The sequence below is a fragment of the Engystomops pustulosus genome, chromosome 1 (assembly GCF_040894005.1).
Source record: "Engystomops pustulosus chromosome 1, aEngPut4.maternal, whole genome shotgun sequence".
Lineage (NCBI taxonomy): Eukaryota > Metazoa > Chordata > Amphibia > Anura > Leptodactylidae > Engystomops > Engystomops pustulosus.
Window position 1 is genome coordinate 208,319,508 of NC_092411.1, and position 21,807 is coordinate 208,341,314.

At 41.2% G+C, this 21,807-nt stretch overlaps 1 protein-coding gene across 1 annotated transcript in view; it reads right to left on the reverse strand.

Moving 5' to 3' along the window:
- Positions 1-21,807, reverse strand: part of MYOZ2 (myozenin 2) — a 74,235-nt gene that overhangs the window by 18,170 nt on the left and 34,258 nt on the right. The window contains exon 3 of the mRNA XM_072119194.1: positions 16,589-16,758. Within this exon, the coding sequence (XP_071975295.1) occupies positions 16,589-16,758 (170 nt within the window). The remainder of the gene's footprint in view (positions 1-16,588; positions 16,759-21,807) is intronic.

Below are 21,807 nucleotides of genomic sequence, written 5' to 3' on the forward strand. Positions count from 1 at the left end.
GTACCTAATGGCAGTCAGGCTACCTCTGGCGAGCACATGGTAGAAATACCACCCCACACCGTTACTGACCCAACCGGTCATGCTGACGGATGTTGCAGGCAGCAGCAAACTCTCCAACTCTCCAAACTCTGTCATGTCTGACACATGTGCTCAGTGTGAACCTTCTTATATCTGTAAAGAGCACAGGACACCAGTGGCGAATTTTCCAATCCTGGTGTTCTCTGGCAAATGGCTTTTGTCCAGTATGGTGTTGGGCTGTGAGCACAACCCTCATCTGTGGACATCCAGCTCCTCATCCCATCCTCATGGAGTCAGTTTCTAACCGTTTGTAAAGACAAATGTAAATTTGTGGCCTGCTGGAGGTAATTTTGCAGGGCTCTAGCAGTGCTTCTCCTGTTCCTCCTTGCACAAAGGTGGAGTGGATGGTCCTGCTGCTGGGTTGTTGTCCTCCTATGCCCAATCAATGTTTCCTGGTGTACTGGCCTGTCTCCTGGTAGCGCCTCCAGCTTCTGGACACTACGACAGACAAGGCAAACCTTCTTGCCACAGCTCGCATTGATGTGCCATCCTGGATGAGCTGCACTACCTGAGCCACTTGTGTGTGTTGTAGAGTCCATCTCATTCTACCACGACTTTGAAAGCACCACCAACATTCAAATTGACAAAAACATCAACTAAAAAGCAAGTACTGAGAAGTGGTCTATGGTCCCCACCTGCAGAACCACTCCTGTCTGGCTAATTTCCAATAATTGCCACTGGCAATCAGTGTTGCTTCATAAGTGGACAGTTTTTACAGAAGTTTATTTTTCCTTGGAGTTATATTGTGTTGTTTTAGTGTTCCCTTTTTTTGAGCAGTGTATAAATCTACATATATTCATCTTTTACATTTCGTAGGTGTGAAGCATTTAATTTTTGTTTGTTTGAGAACAAAAGTTTATTATTTAAATTTTTACCCACCCACAGCCCTCATATAGGTCAATTCGGGACCCTAAACAATAGGTCTATAAAGACCTGTAGTTGGTTAGGGTCCTAAATTGATCTGTCAGGTCCTCTTCTAAGGAAATCTTCCACATGGATGCAGTACATTGTACACCAAACACACTAACACAGTGGTGGTGTCCTCTGAAACAGGATTTGTTCTTCTTTCATTTTATAATAGCCTAGTTTTGGAGAAAATATTCTTTTTAAATTATGCAAATGATCCTCAGGGGTCCTGTTTATGTTACAGAACCCCTTTTTGTATTTTTTGGATTTATGAAAGGACACAGTATGGTCTGTTGTGCTATGAGGAGCATAAATTATTTAAGAGTACAATGTTGTAATCAGGGGGGACTATACTGTAAGTGTATTTTAGGGGCGCAGTGTGGAAATGTGGCACAAGTACCTGAAGACATCAAAAGGGAAAATCCAGCAACAGTATATCACAAGTGGGAGATGTTGTCATCAAGTTCTTTATCTGAGCACATTCGTCACTTATCAATTGCTAGATACAATGTCTGCCCATGTCTGATTAATATTGTTTTCACTAACTAACCCTCTTCAATGATATGTATGTGATTTCATTATGGTAAACTGTAATGAGCACTGAATGGGGGGTAACAAAATTTACCTTTATGGATCCCCATAAAACCAAAAGCAGTAGAGAAAGTATGATAAGGTATATTGGACAGATCTGCACCTGTTCTATGTTATGGTCCTCCCTTTAAAGATATGCTAAATATTTCACAAAAATACAAAATATTTCAAAATTTCCCAAAAAATTCTGCTTATACATGCTGGAATGATTATCATTTTATATTATCATATTAGATATTATATATTATCTTATGAGATCAAATTGTTTATGTCTGTGGCTAGATTTATCTATCTGACCTTTAATTTGTATACCTCTCCATGAAACGTATATACCTGTCTGTATAATTTTACAAGGTCAGTTGTAGAAACACAAAAATAATACTGCCATATAACACTTCTTGCCACAGTGAAGTCTCAAACTTTTAGCAGCTCCTAAAAAATAATACATCTCTTAACATTGACAATCTTTTAAGAAGTCTAAATTCTCATTTGTTTTCTGTATATGTAGCTAGCAAATAAGGAAATGTTGTATTAATAGGTATATAAGGATAAATGAGGCATGTAAAACCACAAGGTAGGTGATATGAAGTCATGTGCGTTTCTTTCAGACAATGACTAATATGCCTTCCAGCAGGAAGTCAGTGACGTAATGTCATGCTATGAATACGGATGTACTGTCATAGCTCAATGTATCATAAAAGGGAATTTTTCAGGCACTGTGTACAGACATGCTGTACTATACAAAGCATTGCTTCAATGAATCTGATGTACAGCACTCCGAAACTTACTGATAAAGATTGCATCACACTAATCTGCATTCAGGAAGAACAGTTATTCCCATCACTATGTGACCTCCATTATTACTATGATTATCTTATCTCTTAAAAGGGGCCATTCAACTGAAATATACAGAAAACATCCCCCCATAATGTGTCTCTTATGTTGTCATTGAATCTGACAGCCATTATTATTCCATATAAATTTTGACAGTAGATGTGCTGACACCTTGACCTAATGTGACAAGTGCTGCTTTTGTCTTGTAAAGAAAATTTTTATTCTACAGCTATATCTATCTGTAATCATATCTTTTTATATATTTATCTATCTACTTTATCGATCACTTACTTAAAAGGTAAAAAAACCTTCTTAAAGAAAACCTACCATTTGATTTCATGCATTATGAACCAAACATATCTATGCTGTATGAATGTTGTAGCTACACTGATGTAGAAACATATCTTGTTTCATCTCTGAGTTGAGTGGTTTTGCTGAAAAAACAATTATAAAATTCAGGACCTTGGGAAAGCTGGATGCCTATATAAACACATTACACATTGTGAAATTTGCAGACAGAACTAAGCAACCTGAGCTGGATCACTCATACACAGCAGCTGCGAGATGGTGCAGCGATTGACTACTTCTGCCTCTCACAGTGATTACATCATTCTCTGGTAGTAGTAGTAGTAGCGCAGTGCACCGGGAGGAAGAGCATCGAGCCAGGCAAAGGGGCAACAGAGCTTCATTATCATAATTTTATCATTGTTTTTCCAGCAAAATCACTCAGCACAGGGATTTAACAAGATATGTACCTGCATCAGTGTAGCTACAGCAATCTCAAGGTATGTTTGCTTCAGAATGCATTAAATTTTATTAAAAGTTTTCCTTTAAGCTTCTCCTCTCTTTTGTAAAGATTGCTTACTGCTTAGAGGCCGGAGGAAATTCTTGTGGGTTCTGTTTTAATGGCTTTCACTGTGCATTCCAAATTAAACCTTGCCTATATTCATTGGGTCATTGTGATTATGGGGATACCAAATTTATATATGTTTTAATGGGTTTTAAAAAATGAAAACCTTTTGTACAAAATAAAATTCTTCATTCTGCTATATTCTAACCTTTTTTATACTTTGGCATATGGAGCAGTGCAATGTGTAATTTTTGCGGGTTGTGATGATGTTTAGATTGATACCATTTGTGGGACTGTAAACTATTATGAGCAGTAGAATGACAAAAAAAAGTAGTGTTTCCATTGTGCTATTTTCCATTACAGGGTTTACTGCCGGGAATAACTGTTTTTTTGCAATGTTTTAGACCCCAAGGGTACTTTAACCCTAGGTGGTCTGATCGATCTTGTATTTTTGCATAAGATGGGTTACAATGTTCCTGTTACAGACCCGAGGCTGTCATGGCGATGGATTGTTACTCGCCGATGACTCAACAGTGAGCGACGACATAGCCAACACGGCAGCGCTTAGTGGCATGTAAAGGGTTAACACCCTCAGTGGGTGTTTGCTGCAATATAAATCAAACACCCATTCTGTATGGAGAGGGCTCAGCCCTTACACCGACCGTACTTTTATGTACGTTTGCAGCAGGGGGTAAAGGACACAGTTTATGTACACATTTCAAAAGTGATAACTTTTTCTCTATTTATAGAGGCTTGTTATCTGGCGTTATTTTGATCTGTACATCCTAGTGGCACCACTGTTCTGAGAAAGGTATTTGAAACCTGAAAAAAATTCCAAATATGCTGTTTTTGGCCCATATTTTTATCAGCTTTGTTTTTATGACGGCAGTGTATTGCTATGTATCATCGATATGTACAGTAATACTATTACTAATACTTATTATCTCTAGACAGCAATAAGAGGTATTATTCACACTATTCGGCATTACTGTGTTGAGGCAGGATATGTGTAGGTATAAGAAATATGGAATATGGTGGATATACTAGGATCATGGCAAAGACTAGTGTCAGGATTGATGAAGGATTGTGTAAATCCTCCTTACATTCAAGGATGAAACTGTTCTGGCTTATATAGTATAGATGCACACATTATGGGGCAGATTTACTTACCCGGTCCATTCGTGATCCAGCGGCGCGTTCTCTGCAGTGGATTCGGGTCCGGCCGGGATTCATTAAGGTAGTTCCTCTGACGTCCATCAGGTGGCGCTGCTGCGCTGAAAAGCATCGGAACGCGCTCAAGTTCACTGGCCTATTCCTAGTGAAGGTAAGTGCAAGCTCCGCAACACTTTTTTGTTTTAAATGCGGCGGTTTTTCCGAATCCGACGGGTTTTCGTTCGTCCACGCCTCCGAATTCCGTCGCGTGCATGCCAGCGCTGATGCACCACAATCCGATCGTGTGCGCCAAAATCCCGGGGCAATTCAGGGGAAATCGGCGCAAATCGGAAATATTCGGGTAACACGTCAGGAAAACGAGAATCGGGCCCTTAGTAAATGACCCCCTATATCTTTTGCATCCACAACTGAAAAAACCTTTTTGGGACATCCATCTTTCTTTTTGTTATTGGGCACTTCTCCCATGTCACAGTACATTACCAAGGGTCTTCCCACTTATTGCAGCCATGCAGCATCTACCACCAAGTATCCTATAAGGTTTCTCATCTTTCATCAACATTGGAAGATACTTGAAGCAGATTTTGGGGCACATTTACTTAAAAAGTTGGAAACTACACTAAAATTGGTATTTCCTTGCATAATGCTGGATGCAGCAATTCACTAAGATCCTGTGCCAGAAGTCATGAATATGTCGCTTCCCCGCACTAGCCCGACAGAGTTCACCATCTTTTTTGTGGTGCACATAAGACGTGCGACACAATTTGCAAGTTAAATACGGCGCCCTGTCCGAATCAGTTGGACTGACCAACGGCTAGCCCCCTAATTTGTGTCACATGGAGGCTAGCACAGCTGCACCACAAAAGGGTCACGTGTAGCACAATAGTGTGGCAGACACTTCTTAAATACTGGTGTAAGCCATTTTAGCCTAGAAGAACGTGCACAGTCTGACAAAGCCGTTAGTAAATGTGCCATTTTGTGTATATCTTCATAATTGCTGCTGTATCACGTTGTAAAAAAAACTTTTATTTGCTGTTTTGTCATACAATATAGATTTTTGATAAATGATGACTTGTAAATCTAAGGTTAAAGCGTAATTCAAAAGTTATGAAGATTACCAAATTCTTATACGTTTGGTAAAAACAGAATGATGCCCATGTTGTGCTGTTCAACCTTTTCGTTCCAAGGTATGGCATTTTCTGAAAGGGTTTCACAAAAATATTTCTCACCAGAGGTGAAGTGGGCAGAAACTAACCTCTTCGTGTATCTGCCCTGAAGCTGTATCCAATTCACTCTGCCCACAGATTCCATCATAGTTTATCATAGTTTATACGGTTGAAAAAAGACACATGCCCATCAAGTTAAACCAAGGAAGGTAAGGGATTGGATGAGGAAGGATTTAGGGGAAACAATTCTTGATTTAATCTGATCTAACAACTTTTTTTCACTATATTATTTGTATGGACCATTCCTGTATTTATATAAATTAATTATGTCCCCTCTTAGTTGTCTCTTTTCCAGACTAAATAAATCTAGCTGAGACCTAACTGAGACCCTTCATACCCCTTATCAATTTTGTGTCTCTTCACTGTACCCTCTCCAGCTCCAGAGCATCCTTTTTATGGACTGGTGCCCAGAACTGGACGGCATATACCAGGTGAGACCAAACCAATGAGAAATTGTATGGTGGTAAAATTACATCCCTTTTCCTAGAGTCCATACCACTTATGATATATGACAAAATCTTGCTGGCTTTAGAGGCAGCTGATTGACATTGCATGTTGTTATATAATTTATGATCTACTAGTACCCCCAGGTCCTTCTCAACAAGGGACTCTCCGAGATTTACTCCCCTAAGAAGTTGTATGGGGTTTATTAGCCCCCAGATGCATGACGTTACATTTATCCACATTAACCCTCATTTACCAAGTGGATGACTTGTGGATAACAAGTGGATGACTTTGTTCAAGTCACCCTGTAGCCTACGAACATCATCCATAGATTGTGTTACACTACACAGCTTGGTGTCATCTGCAAAAATAGACACAGTGCTATTAATTCCTACCTCTATATCATTAAAAAACTGTTGACCATTGTGAGTAGGAATCATTGACAATAACTCTGGATGGATCCTTCAGCCAGTTTTCAATCCAATTGCAAATTAGTCCTTCCAAACCAATAGACCTTATTTTTCCCTATCAGGCGTCTGTAAGGGACAGTGTCAAATGCCTTTGCAAAGTCCAAGAGCACAATATCCGCAGCAGCTCCTCCATCCAGGCATCTGCTCACCTCTTCATAGAAGCAAATCAGGTTAGTCTGACAACTTTTATGCTTCGTAAACCCATGCTAGCTGCCACTTATTATACTATTTGATGTCACATACTCCTGTATGTAGTCTTTTAGCAACCCTTCAAATATTTCCCCCCCAAATGCAGTTAATCTTACAGGCCTGGTGTTGCCGGGCGAGGTTTTAGCGCCTTTTTTAAAATATTGGCACCACATTCACCTTGTGCCAGTCACTCGGCACCGGCACAGCAGTAACAGAACTGAGTTCTTTAAGAACTATAGGGTGTAACCCATGTGGTCCAGGAGCTTTGTACACATTTATTTTATTGAGTTTAGATTGGATCATGTCTATATTCATCCAGTCTAGTATATTACAGGATGCATGACTCACGCTGGCGTGCCTTCCTTTGCTATTCTCCTGCCGTCACCCTTTATTACTACCTTGGCAGCCACTGCGGGCTAGTCACACCTGTGGAACGACCTGGTGGTATTCCGCCACAGCAAGCCCATCTGTTTTACGGCTGGCTCTGGTGAAGACTGGGTGCCACTTACACTCCAGTCCCAGGTCGGCTAGTACCATTATCCACGGTGGGCCAGAGGGTCCACAGACTCCCAGCCCTGACAATTTGTTTTTCTATCTTTGGCCACCTGTCTTTCATTTTGTATTTTGGCTGATTTTATTTCCTTCTTACAGATTTTAGTAAGTGTTTTGCAGTTATTGAAGGCTTCAGGTGACCTGTCAGATTTATAGCACGTATTTAGCCCATATTTCACATGTTCCCATTGACTTCTATGGGACGCATGGAACAGAAATATGGTGGAAAATAGGACATGCTCGATGTACGGTGAACAATACGACCATGTACAACTCCCTAGTAATGAAATGTCCTCATGAAAAAAAAACCTTTATAATCAACTTCGGCTTCTTCTCCCCACGGCTTTGTCTTCTCCTCTTTTTGCTTTCATGGCATGTGTACACACTATAACATCACACGGCCACCACCGCATCATGGAGTTGGAGGGAGAAGAAGCCAAAGGTGAGCATAGATTTTTTTTGACTGATCGCAGATCTTCATGTAAGGCCCGGGTTTGGGTGGGTGTGGGCCCCTCTGAAGCCAAAGGCCTGGGCACCCGCCCATACCACATATATGAAGATCTGCTTTTGGAGGGGGTGCACTATAAGGTGCAGAGAGAGACAGAGAAAGTCCTGTAGAATCACTGACTGGGATGGTACTTATACTTGTACCTCATAATCTATGTAGGAGACATCTGTATCCACACCATTGAACACATTGAACTTTACCACACAGAGATCACTGTCGTTCTATCAAAATATAAAAAGATTATTTCCTGCTGTGAACACCATAATGGAATATACCACTCAACACTTTCCACCATTTTTCCATCCATGAATATTTGAATAAAAATGATCTAACGGTCACAAAATTGTTATATACTTGAGTATAAGCTGACCCGAACAGAAGCCGAGGCCCCTAATTTTACCACAAAAAAAGCTAGGAAAACCTATTTACTCGAGCATAAACCTAGGTTGGAAAATGCATTGGTCACAGCATCCTCCCAGGGTATAGCTTGCCAGCCCCAGCTACCCAGTATATAGCCAGCCAGCCCCCAGTCCCCTCAGTATATAGCCAGGCAGTCCCTAAGTATATAGCCAGGCAGCCAGCATTGCCCCGTTGTGCAGCCAGCCAGAATTCCTCCGTTCTGCAGCCAGCCAGCATTGCCCCATTCTGCAGCCAGCCAGCATTGCCCCATTCTGCAGCCAGCCAGTGTTTCCCTGTTCTGCAGCCAGGCAGCATTGCCCCATTCTGCAGCCAGCCTGTGTTGCCCTGTTCTGCAGCCAGCCAGCATTACCCAGTTCTGCAGCAAGCCAGCATTGCCCCATTCTGCAGCCAGCCAGCATTGCCCCGTTCTGCAGCCAGCCAGTGTTGCCCTGTTTTGCAGCAAGCCAGCATTGCCCCATTCTGCAGCCAGCCAGCATTGCCCCATTCTGCAGCCTTCCAGCATTGCCCTGTTCTGCAGCCAGCCAGCATTCCTCCGTTCTGCAGCCAGCCAGCAATGTCCCGTTCTGCAGCCCACCAGCATTGTCCCGTTCAGCAGCACGCCAGCATTGTCCCGTTCTGCAGCCAGCCAGCATTGCCCCGTTCTGCAACCAGCCCCCTACTCCGTTCTGCGGCCAGCCCGTTTGCCTATTTCATTTAAAAAACAAACTGAATACTCACCTTTCCGGAGCACCCCGCAATTCTTCTGTTTGGTCCACCCGGAAGAGGCATGTCCTTGCGGTGCACAGCTAGATTAAAATGCTAGCATGTACCGCAAAAAAATGAATCTTACATAGGTCCATACACCAAAGTGTGAAAATGTTATTGGTCTCAGAATTTGGCAAAATGTCAAATATATTTTTGTACAAAATGAAAGATTTGAATTTTGTTTATAAAACCTATATAAATTTGATATCCTTGTGAGCATATTGACCCCCAAAGAATAAAGTGGAAGTTTCATTTGTAGTGCAGAATGAAAGCTGTAAAAACAAAAGCCCAAAAGAAAATGCAGCAAATGTGTTTTTTTTGTCAATTTCACTTGGAATTTTTCCAGCTTTTTCAGTACATTGCATAGAATATAAAAGTACAAATTGTCCCGCAGATAACAAGCCATCACACATTTCTGTAAACGTTAAAATAGTTATCGCTTTTGTAATGAGGGGAATAAAAAACATAAATGCAAAAACAAAAAAGGGCTAATACTATTGGTATTAGCAGAAGAAGAGTCTTTTCTTCTTGTGTGCCCCTAGGCAGTATGATGAGTCTGAAAGGGAAACCCAGACAAAAGTTGGGAGAAGAGAGCAACCATGGGGGAATGCGGTACGGAAATGTTTTTTTTTAAATTACTTATTAAATATTAAAATATGTTAAAGGGTTGTCCGACTAAGCACTTAAACCCTATCCACAGGATAGGGCCTAATTTGCTGATTGGTACGGGTCTCAGTAATGGGACCAACACGGATCACGGTGGTCCAATCTACCCCTGTCGCAACCCTAGTCGTACCCCGAAATGACCAGTGCAGTTGGGCGCACATGTGCGGGCTGCCCAGTTCATTTCTATGGAGCTGAAGCAGATTGCCAAGAGCTGTATTCAGGGTGCAACGGAGATACATCAGACCCCTGTTCTTGTGATCTGTGGAGGGTCCCATCACTGAGACCCGCACCAATCAGCAAGTTAGGCCTTATCCCATGTTCTTTAAGGTTTTATTGTCGATAACTTGTTTTGCCCCAGCAGTTAACAGAAGATTAATTTAATCCAGAGCCACACACAGTAAAACACCTTATAGTGGCATATTGCATTATATATTTTACTACATCATCAATATTGGATATACAAGATACTATATATACTATACAGTAGACAATGTACTGTAGATAACCCACAGAGTTGTTAAATCAGGGGAAATTAAACATATGTCACAAATATTTATACACTTTACAACAAACTGCTGTACAAAAGCAGGAAAGGACCCCGCTGAGAAGAGTTTATCATTTTTATAGTAGTAATACTCAACAGTTAGGATATAACAAAGGAGACCAGAAAAAAAGTAGTGGGGAAGGAAATGGGTACAGGATCTGCTTTCTATATGTAAATGTTGATTGGTAAATTTAGTATTTTCCTGCTGCACCTGGACATATGTTACTGTGATTATACAACTGCAGACTTCTATACTACTACCAAATACAGCACTGTACATAGTATGATGGCTGTGGTAACATATTAGACGTATGATGAGTGTTAGGTATCTGATATCAATAGGCTATATTAAGTGTAAGTGATCAGAAAAATAAATCACCAAACAAACCTTTCTGAATCCTTTCTGTTGAACCCAACCTTCTTTGTGACCCATTTAGTTTCCATGGTAATGTGCATTGCTTCAGTAGCATTACCTAGTAAAACGTCAATGGCTGGTTTCCAAACATCCCATGTGAACTATTTATTTCTTAAAAGCACAGACCCAGAAACTTCAAGCAGGCAATTGTTTTCCGGTGTCTGGGAAACGAAATTTATATGCACTTGCCTTTGTTTCTAAGGAAATTTTGTATCAGGCTTCTAAATTGCTTCCCTTCTCTAGAAATCTGTTGACAACTGTTTAACTTGTTAAAACAGCCTAGTAGAATGTGTATCCTTAGGAAGATCAAAAGATGTTTGTTGTTCAAAGGCCTTTATGTTCTTTTTTTAAATTTAACTGTGTTTTTAGGCCTTTATGTTGTAAATGTAGGTTCTTCATCAAAAATGCAGATCTTAACACAAAATGTAGATGCCTAACTTCTATAGAATCAGCTGTGTATATAGAATACAACAAATGCTGCCCATACAGCAATGGCATACCTCCCAAAATTCGTGAAAGGGAAAGAGGGACAAAATGGCGGCACGCGTAGCGATCGATCCCCCTAAGCCACACCCCCAATCACTCCCTGGCCACGCCCCAAATTTTAGCCATATTATAATAATAAAAATGATCTCAATAAAAAAAAATATATATATTATCCTCATTGGGATTAGAACCCAGAACCTGCAGTGTCCATGTATAATAATGTCACAGTGCCCCAACCAACTGAGCTATAACCAATGTGATTATCTAGGTGTAGAATTTTGGTAACTAAGAACTATGACTACTGACTACTGACACAGATTTAATGCCTTGGTATATAGGGAGGGATCTTCTCAGAGATGATTGTAATTATTGAGACTATTATTATTATTATGGAGATTATTATTATTATTATTGAGATGATTATTATTATTTTTACTATTATTAATAATCATCTCCATAATAATAAAAATAATAAAATTTATAATAATAATAATAATAGTCTCAATAATTACAATAATAATCTCTGAGAAGATCCCTCTCTATATATCAGTGCATTAGTCTGTGTCACAGTGTAAATGGCAGATAACACTTCTTAGTTACCAGAAATCCTCAGCTCTGTATCACTGGGCTTATAGCTCAGTTAGTTAAGCTTCTGTCTACAGTGCAGAGGGTCCCAGGGTCGAATCTCAGCCTGGCCAAAACTTTATTTAATTTAATTAAATAAATAGCTTGTGTCTGGGGAAACCCTGGAGACCATATATGGACAGATGCTGATCTGACCTGATGACGTGGTCCCTGCTCTCCGCTAAGCCGACACTTCTCTGAAAAGGATTCCCTGCCCGATGTCTGCTCTGGGGAACCCTAGGAGATGCAGTGACCATATATGGACAGATGCTGATGACATGGTCCCTGCTCCCCGCTAAGCCCGACACTTCTCTGAAAAGGATTCCCTCCCGATGTCTGTAGAAGCCATTCTCTACTATCAGTTCTGGCTTTCAAAGTATTTACTATGGGGACACAGCGGGACCTGGGGGGAAAATCCGTGACAATCTGACAGCTGCCCATTTCGCGGGGCAGAGGTAAGAAAAACGGGAAAGTCCTGTCAAAATCGGGACGGTTGGGAGCTATGAGCAATGGCTCTAAAACAAAAAGCAGGGATAGGATGAATGGACAGTTTGACTTGTTAATCACCATCCACATTTGTTAAAGAGGACCTGTCACCCCAAAAATGACACCCACAAAATGTGCCCCCCATACTCCTCACCCCAGCCCCTTTCTCCCCAGGCAGTTTTTAAAATTTTTTATTTGTGTTAAATTGCTTTAAAGCGATCCGACCTCTTACTAAATAAGAGGTCGGATTCTCCTATCTTGAGCCCGGGCAGTCGGCCTTATTCATTAGGGGGCCGGCCGTCACACCCCCTCCATGCCCCCTGTCTGCGGAGACCTGTAGGAGAAGCCGGCAGCATCGCTCTCCGAGATGCGGCCGCGCCGCACTGACAGTGGCCGCAGACTTTCCCCTATACATTGTCGGGCGGCTGCGCTGCGCTAACAGCAGTTGCGGCCGCGCCAGGCTTCATGGCTGGCGCCAGCACCCGGGCTAGTGCCAGGGCCCCACAGCTGCCAGAGGGGCCCACGGCACACGCTGGCCAGATCACAAAACTCAATTACATCGGCTTCCTTGTGTCGCCGATGTAATGGAGAGCCGGGGTGCTGGTGCGGGTGACGGTGCGGGGGGGGGGGTCGATGCCATCGGAGGACTTGAGTGAGAGACTTGCAGAGTGTCTGTGCTTGCGGTGCAGGACGCTGGCCGGTGACGTCATGACCTCACACCGCCAGTGTCCCTGCTGCTGCACAGTTGACGCTGCAGATCGTGGCCCCAGAAGAGGTGAAGATGGAGCCCTGGACCTGCATTGCTTGAGGTAAGTTAACGTTTATTATTTTTGTATTGGCCATTATAAGGTGCTTAATGTGCATTTAACTAATTAATGGGGCAGGGGGCTGTATATACCCAATTATTGGACCCTGTTACAGTTAAAAGTGATTGTATATAAATTTATGGAGCAACTGTATATTAACCCCTATAGGACGCAGTGATTTTCTGGTCATTTTTTCGCTTCCCACCATCTAAAATCTATAACGTTTTCATGTTTCCATGTACAGAGCTGTGTTGGGGCTTTTTTTCTGCATAACAAACTTTACTTCTCAGTGACGTTATTTATTATTCCGTGTCATGTACTGGGAAGCTGGAAAAAATTCCAAGCTTGGGGAAATTGTAAAAAAAAAACGCATTTTTGTCACTTTATTGTGGGCTCAGTTTTTACCATATATGTAGGTTTTATTGTATTTTAATACATTTTGAAAAATGAAAACTTTTTCATACTATGGTGTAGGAGCTGTGTGTGGTGTCTTTTTTTGTGAGATGAGCTGACGTTTTCATTGCTACCATTTTGAGGACTGTGCGACTTTTTAAACACTTTTTATAAAAATTTTTATGTGTTGAAAAATGGTGTAAAGGTGGCGTTTACTGCTAAGGGGGCCCACTAAGGCTCTGTCGCCCAGGGGCCCACTGAATCCTGGAGCCGGCCCTGCCAGGCTTACATACAATGCTGCATCTCGGAGAGCCGGCAGCAATCACGCAATACATGCAATGCTTCCGGCTTCTCCTACAGGTCCCCGCAGACAGGGGGCGTGGAGGGGGTGTGTCGGCCGGCCCCCTAATAAATAAGGCCGAACTGCCCGGGGTCAAGATAGGAGAATCCGACCTCTTATTTAGTAAGAGGTCAGATCGCTTTAAAGCAATTTAACACAAATAAATAAAAAAAAAACCGTCTGGGGAGAAAGGGGCTGGGGTGAGGAGTATGGGGGGGCACATTTTGTGGGGGTCATTTTCAGGGTGACAGGTCCTCTTTAAATCACGACCGGATCTCCAAACTGCTTGCTAGCCATATCCCAATTTGGTTAGTCAACATCGGCAGTACAGGTGTTAAGAGGACCTGGATCACAAAGAACTTCACGGGGTCCAGGTCTGGCTAAACCCACCACTGAAAAGTATTGTATATATTGTAATCACACAATAAATCAGTCAGTTATGTTAGTATGTTTATGTCTTTTTCTATATGTGTGAATATCAACAAAATAAAATGGGTATGGTTGGTCATGATTAAGGGCACTTAGATGCCAGAAACGCGTTGACATGTTTTTAAGTAATCTGTGGATGTTTCACAAGGACCTGGAATAAAGCTGGAAACACACCTGATATTATTAGAGCTGGACCATTTATTTTGTTGATCTAATGATTGCCCCCATGGCGGGGTTTGTTTCTGTGTTGCTTGATGAACAGGATGCATAGTGTGAGCTGGTTTTCCTTGTTACTATATGTGTACACCTAAGTGTATATTTGTAGAGTGAGACCAGGGCCCCAGGTGGCAAATGATGGCACAGAAGACATGCGGGGGTGCTGGAAAGGTGAGTTATTAACTTTCTTTTTTTTAACTAGAGTATAGGCCGAGTTTGGGTGTACTTATACTCTAGTATATACAATACTTTTACTACTTTCTAAGTAGCTTATTGTATAATAATACAATTTTAAAACTCTGGTGTGGGCTCTATTTATAAAATTCAGGGGCTATACATCATTATACTATGGGAGGCTTTATATATAACTATATATTACCATTATGGTGGCTATATATATATATATATATATATATATATATATGTATATATATATATATACGGTGAGAAAATACAAGCAGCACAATCAACACTTTGTCCAGGTGGGTGCTGGCAGGGCCGGCTCCAGGTTCTAGTAGGCCCCTGAGCGCCAGTGCCTCAGTGGGTCCCTTTACTATGCCTCCCAAATTCGAGTTAGAGAAAGTGACCCACGGCCCGCTTTTGCCCCCTCCTGTTGCCCCACCATACATTTTTTATGTTACCATGTGTTTGGCTGCTTTTAAAGCCATTATCTTCATTGATGGAAGCGTAAGCTAATGTGTTTACATTTTCAAACCTGCTTACACTTCTAGCAATGAAAGAAAACTCTTTCTAAGCAGCCAAACACATGAAAACACAAGCGGTGTTATGCATACGTACAAATGTGTGCAGAAAACACTGTGGGCCACATTTATCAAAAGTAGTGCAATAAGTGCAGTTTGCCTGTGGAGTGTGCAGGATGCGGCACATTACAGAATGCTGCCGCACGGTTTTCATTAATCTGGTACCTCCTGCACTTTTTGGGAAGGGTCACCAACCTTTTCTTTGGTGCACTGTTAAAATAGTGTGCAACACAATCCTGTCGAGTTGCAATAATAAATGTGGACTGAATGCCCCTTTATGTGTAGAATTTTGTGGTGTGGCGGCTACAGAGCAGCTGCCACACAAAACTGGTGCAACCACTTTATAAATACAAGTGCAAGCATTTTAGACATTCAGACAGAAAACTGGCGCAAGAGCTTTAATGTGGCCCATGTGTGAACGCATCTTCAGGGTTATTGTTTTAAAGGAGGGAGGGAGTCAACAGGAAGGGAGACATTGGAAAAGAGGTAGATCAGGTGGCACAGTGCTATCGCTGGCCCTGGGTGCAGGCATCACAGGACTAGGCCTCAAGTCCTCCAACCATGAATACAAGAGAATGAGCAGCACTCCTTTAGTGGTGTAAACCAAGTGTGGTCCTTTATTCCATCATAGGTGACAGTAGTGACCTTTCGCCCCTGGCAGAGCCTTTTTCGAGCTATTTACAGGGTGCAGTCAGCGGAAATATAAACAAGCATACATGGTCACATGACCGACAAAGATCCGCCCATCATATTTACGTATTAGTGTTTACAATGCATAAAAAGTGTAAAAAACACATACAATATTAGCGTAATAGCAGTGAAAATATTCATATAATGTATAACTATGTGCATTTGGCTTGTATTGAATTGATTTGCTGTACCAGCGTGTACATTGTGAACTAACCTTTTACATATAAAGTGCTAAAGTGCTAGTGCCAAAGAGGGAGCTTTTCTGGTTGATGTGTCCCCACGTCCATAGTAGTCTCCAATCTTTTCAATAATATGTGTAACACATGAAAAATAGTAAAGTCATAATGGAACGCACATGTGTTGAGACAAATTTTGGCGTGCATTCCACATCCAAACTATTGGGTATTATATTTATATATCACTCCTATAGGGGCTATATATTAACACAATGGGGGCTGTATTTATTATTACAATGAGAAGGAATCTATAGCTATTATGAGGGCTATATTTATCAATATTATGGGAGCTATATATCTCTACTATGGGGCTATATATTACTGCTATGGGTAAATATGTATATCACTACTATGGGGGACTATATATATTACTACTATGGGGTGCTATATATTAATGCTATGGGAGGCTATATATACTAAAACTATGGGGAGCTGATTATAATTACACTATGGGGGTTATAGCTTCTGTTATCATACCTTTTAAATATTGTCTGTAACACAGATTTTTACTTACATTGGTCTGTGGCTTCATTTCATAGGGAAAGTTTTCAAATGTATATTTGTCAGATCTTCTCTGTCTCATTTTAAAAAGTCTTGCTCCTCGGTTGTTGTGAAGAGACAGTTCTTCCAGCATTATATCTCTGGGCACACTTATCTTTTTCCCAAGGTTAAGGTCATCTCCATCTGTAATAGCAAAAACACATCAATATTCCTGGAAACAGTATACACTACACATTAAACGTATCCAGTAGGATGGTATCCAGGGTAGGCAACGCTCTGTGAGCTAAAATCAGCAGCAACAGTAATAATATATATCTGATAATTTCATCCAACATACTAAATAAAGTAGGTCTGAAGGCCAGGCTGCTTATATCACATATCATTGCTAAGCTGTATGTAACTGTATCCACTTCTCAGCTACCCCTTGTTATCATTCACATCATACACAATCTTGAATATTGTGAAGAGTTGCGCTGCTATTAAATAGTAACTAAAGGCTTGTGTTTTTATTATAATGTATAGAGAATGTGATAAATACTTTAGAGCTTTACTGTACTTTGTTAATAAATTTCACTTAATTATACTAAAACCAGCACGTAGGTTACCTTATATATGCAAACTTATTCAGTCATCATATATACGTTATTTATGCCCCACAGAAGTTTCAGAACTTCCACCTCACCCACTCTGTTCTGAAACTTCCTCTGCTGCAGTGAAATTACATCAGACAGAGGGAAGGAGCAGGTGGGAGGGTGGGATGTGCTCTTGCACAGGGTAACAGTCTGTGAAGCTACACCATGGATTGGCTCTTGAGTAGTCCTCATTACCATAATTTAAGTTGATTTTAGAAGGAAGGAGGCCATGGATAACAAATATAGGAAGATTACATCACAGTGCCTTTGAGGGTAGATTTTATTTAAAGGGGTTATCCGGGTTTAAATTTTTTTTTATGGCCGGGCTGGGGAGGGCTATTTAAAAATAATAAACATGTCCTCCGGTGCTGCCGATGTCCCGCGCCGCGGCCCGTCTTCTCCGTGCGCCGGTTTCAGTAGAAGGGCGCACAGGGAGCTTCCGGCCGGCCGGATGCTCCCATGCGCACCATCTCCCAGCGCTTACAACGCTGAGAGATACGGACGGATGGGAGAAGCCGTCCACAATGTGGACCGGAAGCTCCCTGTGCGCGGCTTCCGTGCCCCTGTTTGTTTACAGGGGCACGGATCGAAGTGACCGCGGCGCGGGACATCGGCGGCGCCGGAGGAGGTAAGTCCATGTTTATTATGTTTAACTATCCCTCCCCAGCCCGGCCATAAAAAAATTTTTAAACCTGGATAACCCCTTTAAGGTAACACGAGCACTGACGTGCAGCAGATCTTTTGCCTGGATCTTAGAAAGTCTTCTGTGGATTTACATAGCTTTCAAATAGTTTTGTGGTGTTACTATTTACTCTCTGGGGAATTATATTGCATTGAAATTGACATAGACAATGGCACGTTTATTTTCTGCTGTAGATCTGCAGCAGATTTATCTGAAAATCTGAAAGACAATCTGTGATAAACCTGTAATTACATTCTGTGGATTTACAACTCTGGCACACAGTTACGTTTCTGCACAGAAAATATTTACAACCTATCAATAACATTTATAGCATCATTACACTTCATGTGCATTCCTATGTACATATGTACAGCACCATGGATTTAATCGCTCCTCTTAACTGCTACGCCTTATTATTTTGTGGCTCTTCTTTGTACTCTCTCCAGCTCCAGGGCATCCTTTTTATGGACCGGTGCCCAGAACTGGATGGCATATTCCAGGTGAGACTGAACCAATGCCTTGTACAGTGGTAATATTACATCCCTATACTGAAAGTCCATACCACTTTTGATACATGACAAGCAGGGCCGGTTCTAGAGAAAGTGGGGCCCTGGGCAAAACTAAAAGTGGGGCCCCAAAATAAAACTATTTTATGACCAGTCACAGTCAGCAAGAGGCTCCTTTAGTATGGTAAAACAAACTGTAATATGGGAGAATTTTATAGGAGATAGATGATTGAGAGAATGATGCGCAGCACGGTGGCTCCGTGATTAGCACTACAGCCTTGCAGCGCTAGTAAACATCTGCAAAGATTTTGTATGTTCTCTCTGTGTCTGCGTGGGTTTCCTCCGGGTCCTCCGGTTTCTTCCCACACTCCAAAAAATTACTGGTAGGTTGATTAGACTGTGAGGCCCATTGGGGAGAGGGACCGATATTTTCTGAAAGCAGACACTTGCCCCATTTTCAAAATTGCATCAAAGATTTTATAGACACAGGCGCCTTCATGCAATTTTGATTCAAATTGAAACATTTTATTAAAAATACTTAAAATTTGACTTTGATGGCAAAAAATTTGATCCAAACATGGACATGTGTAGAGTTCACAAATGTGCCCTATTGATATGTTCACATGAATAAATCCACATAATATCACTAAAACTGTAATAACTAAATATCTGCTTTTCAGCTAGACATTTTTAGACAGTCACAACCTGCAAAATATATCAATAAAACAGAATAAAAAGTAAAGGCGCCATAAAACCTATAGAATTTTGAAAGCAGACAACCAGACGATGCATTTGGCAATTAACATTCAAAATTTCCTCTAAAATATGTACAAATCCAGATACTTATATAAAGAAAATCTACTTTCCTAAAACAGTAAGATGTGAGGAGATCATACAGACCCCACATGTGTATATTCACCAAAATATGCAGCAAAGGGAACTGCAGAAAATTCACACAGATGTATCATTGTATCCTCCCTTATACAATGGTAACCCAAATAAATAACTATATATCCATAAACCTCTCTAATGAGATAATAAAAGTCACATTTAGATGTCGCCATTGTATTAGCTGCACAATAACAGAGCCCTCCGCGCTTCATAAGAATGAGAGTGAGAACGTCATAACATAGGTGTAAATAATGGAGGATGATGGGAAATAAAAACTTTATACCAGGACATGTGTGTGTGTTTTTGGTGTTACATATAACTTTATGGACATGTTCTGGTCGCGGTGTAGTCACATTAAGCGAAGAGGATTGAATGTTCATCGTATCAGTCAATTTTCCCAACAAAAAATAACTATCACAAAATAAAAGGGAATAAGAGAGAATGGGCCACATTTATTACTTTTGTGCGCCTAAGTATAGTAGTTGCGCCTAAATTCTGGCGCACTGTTTTCCAGAATTATCACAAGCTACAACCATCTGTGATAAGTATATTTTCTGCCTCTTATTAATCACTTTACTTTAACACAGTTTAGGCGCAATTTTGGCGCAGTTAAGGCGTAATGTTAGATTCGGGCACTTACATGTGATCCTGCTACAAGCTCCTCTCTGCTTCTCCCACAGCCCAGAATGAAGATAACACTCACAGCAGCACCCAGGTGTGTGACACCCAGCACCCAGTGACCTCCTCAGCAGGGGCTTCTCCTGGAGGGGATCCCCCAATGCTGGTCTCCTGCTGCACCCCTGTAATTCTGCACAGTATCCCCCTCAGACACACTGGTGATACTGTGCAGAATTACATGGGGGACACTTGTCAGTACTATGTGCAACATTCTGTAACGTTCTCTTCTCTCTTGCTTTGAGCTCAGGATTCTGCAGAATGTTTTGTAAATAGAATGGTGATGAAGTGTAAATAGAGTCTGCAGCTCCTGTCTGCAGAGTATCTAATGACTGTATTATCTGTACTAGTGTCTGCAGAGTATCTCATGTCTGTATGATCTGTTCTAGTGTCTGCAGTGTCTGGTTGAGCTTTGCTGCTAGAAATGAGCTGTTCTGCAAAGGGGCTCAGTGCTTTCTTCTCAGTTAACGCCAGCTTCGGGCTGGAGTGTTTTTGTGCCCGTTTTTGCGCCAAAATGAAAAGTCGCAAGTGATGAATATCATTAGGCGCATCAAAACATCTGGATTGCTAGGATAAATGAGGGAAAGCTGGTTATTTTTGCTGCGCAGCTAGTTTGGCATTTAGTCGCAAAAATGGCACAAAAACGGTGCGCCTGAATGAAAAGGCGCAAAAACAACAGAAAAAAACGATTGATACATGTGGCCCAAAGTGTGTTCTTAGATTTGCATAGAGAAGGGTTAAAAACATGAATATTCATTGATATTATCCCTTCTCAAAATGTAGTACTAATAAGATATAAAGTGAATATTTCCATTATCTGTGAGGTGCAGCAGCTCCTGTGTGCAGCAAATGCTCCCGCAGCCTGATGGCTAAGAATCTGGAGATGGGGGAGACATTTCAGGGGGCTGTATCTCTGGTTCTGTGACTCATAGAACCTCACTTCTTTTTTCCTATGAAAGAAGAGAGTCTCCTCTTTTATATGAAAATTTGTGTTTCTAAAATGTAGGAAAACGGAGATATTTATATATAAAAATGGCACCTGATATTCTTACTTTAAACCTGAATATCTCTGGATCCAGAGCACCTAGAAACAAAATTCAAGATTCATTTGAAAGAAGAGATTCTCCCCTGGGGGCCCTGGGCAATTGCCACCTTTGCCTACCCACAGCGCGGCCCTGATGACAAGATCCTAGTGGCTTTAGCGGAAGCTGATTGACATTGCATGCTGTTATTGTGTTTCTCTGTTTTACACTCCTGCTTCTATAGGCCATATTTTAAAATTTTTCTAAATTGTTCTTCCTGGTGACATCATTTAAAATTCCATGCAATATACTGGAAGTCTGGAAATTCCAAATGTTCTAAATAATTGTAATTAACACAGAGACGCTATGAAATAGATTGACAGGACCCTGTAAAAATTCATATTTTTTGGGTTTGTAAATTATATATTTAAGTAGATGAGCACCAGATAATAATGGATTCCAGGTACATAGTATGTATATCGAAAATGTTACAGTTTATGTTTTATATGCAGATGTCACAGCATGTTCCATTTACGCATAGGGGCACTTTTTATGTGAGGGACATAATGTGGTGTGAGGGGTATATATGATAAGTATTGGCATGGTCAGTTGGGTTGTCAGAGGAATATGTAATGTATGTGGAGAACACAGTGGGGTTAGCAGTGTTGTAATGGGAATATATGACTTAGGGGCACAGCGAAGGACATTTGTGATCTAGAGAACGTTATACTGTGGTATCTGTAAGGGAGATAAGATTCAAGATGGTGAGGACATCTGGGTCACAAATTCTGCAGTGATAAGTTATGGCCTGATGGAGCAGATTG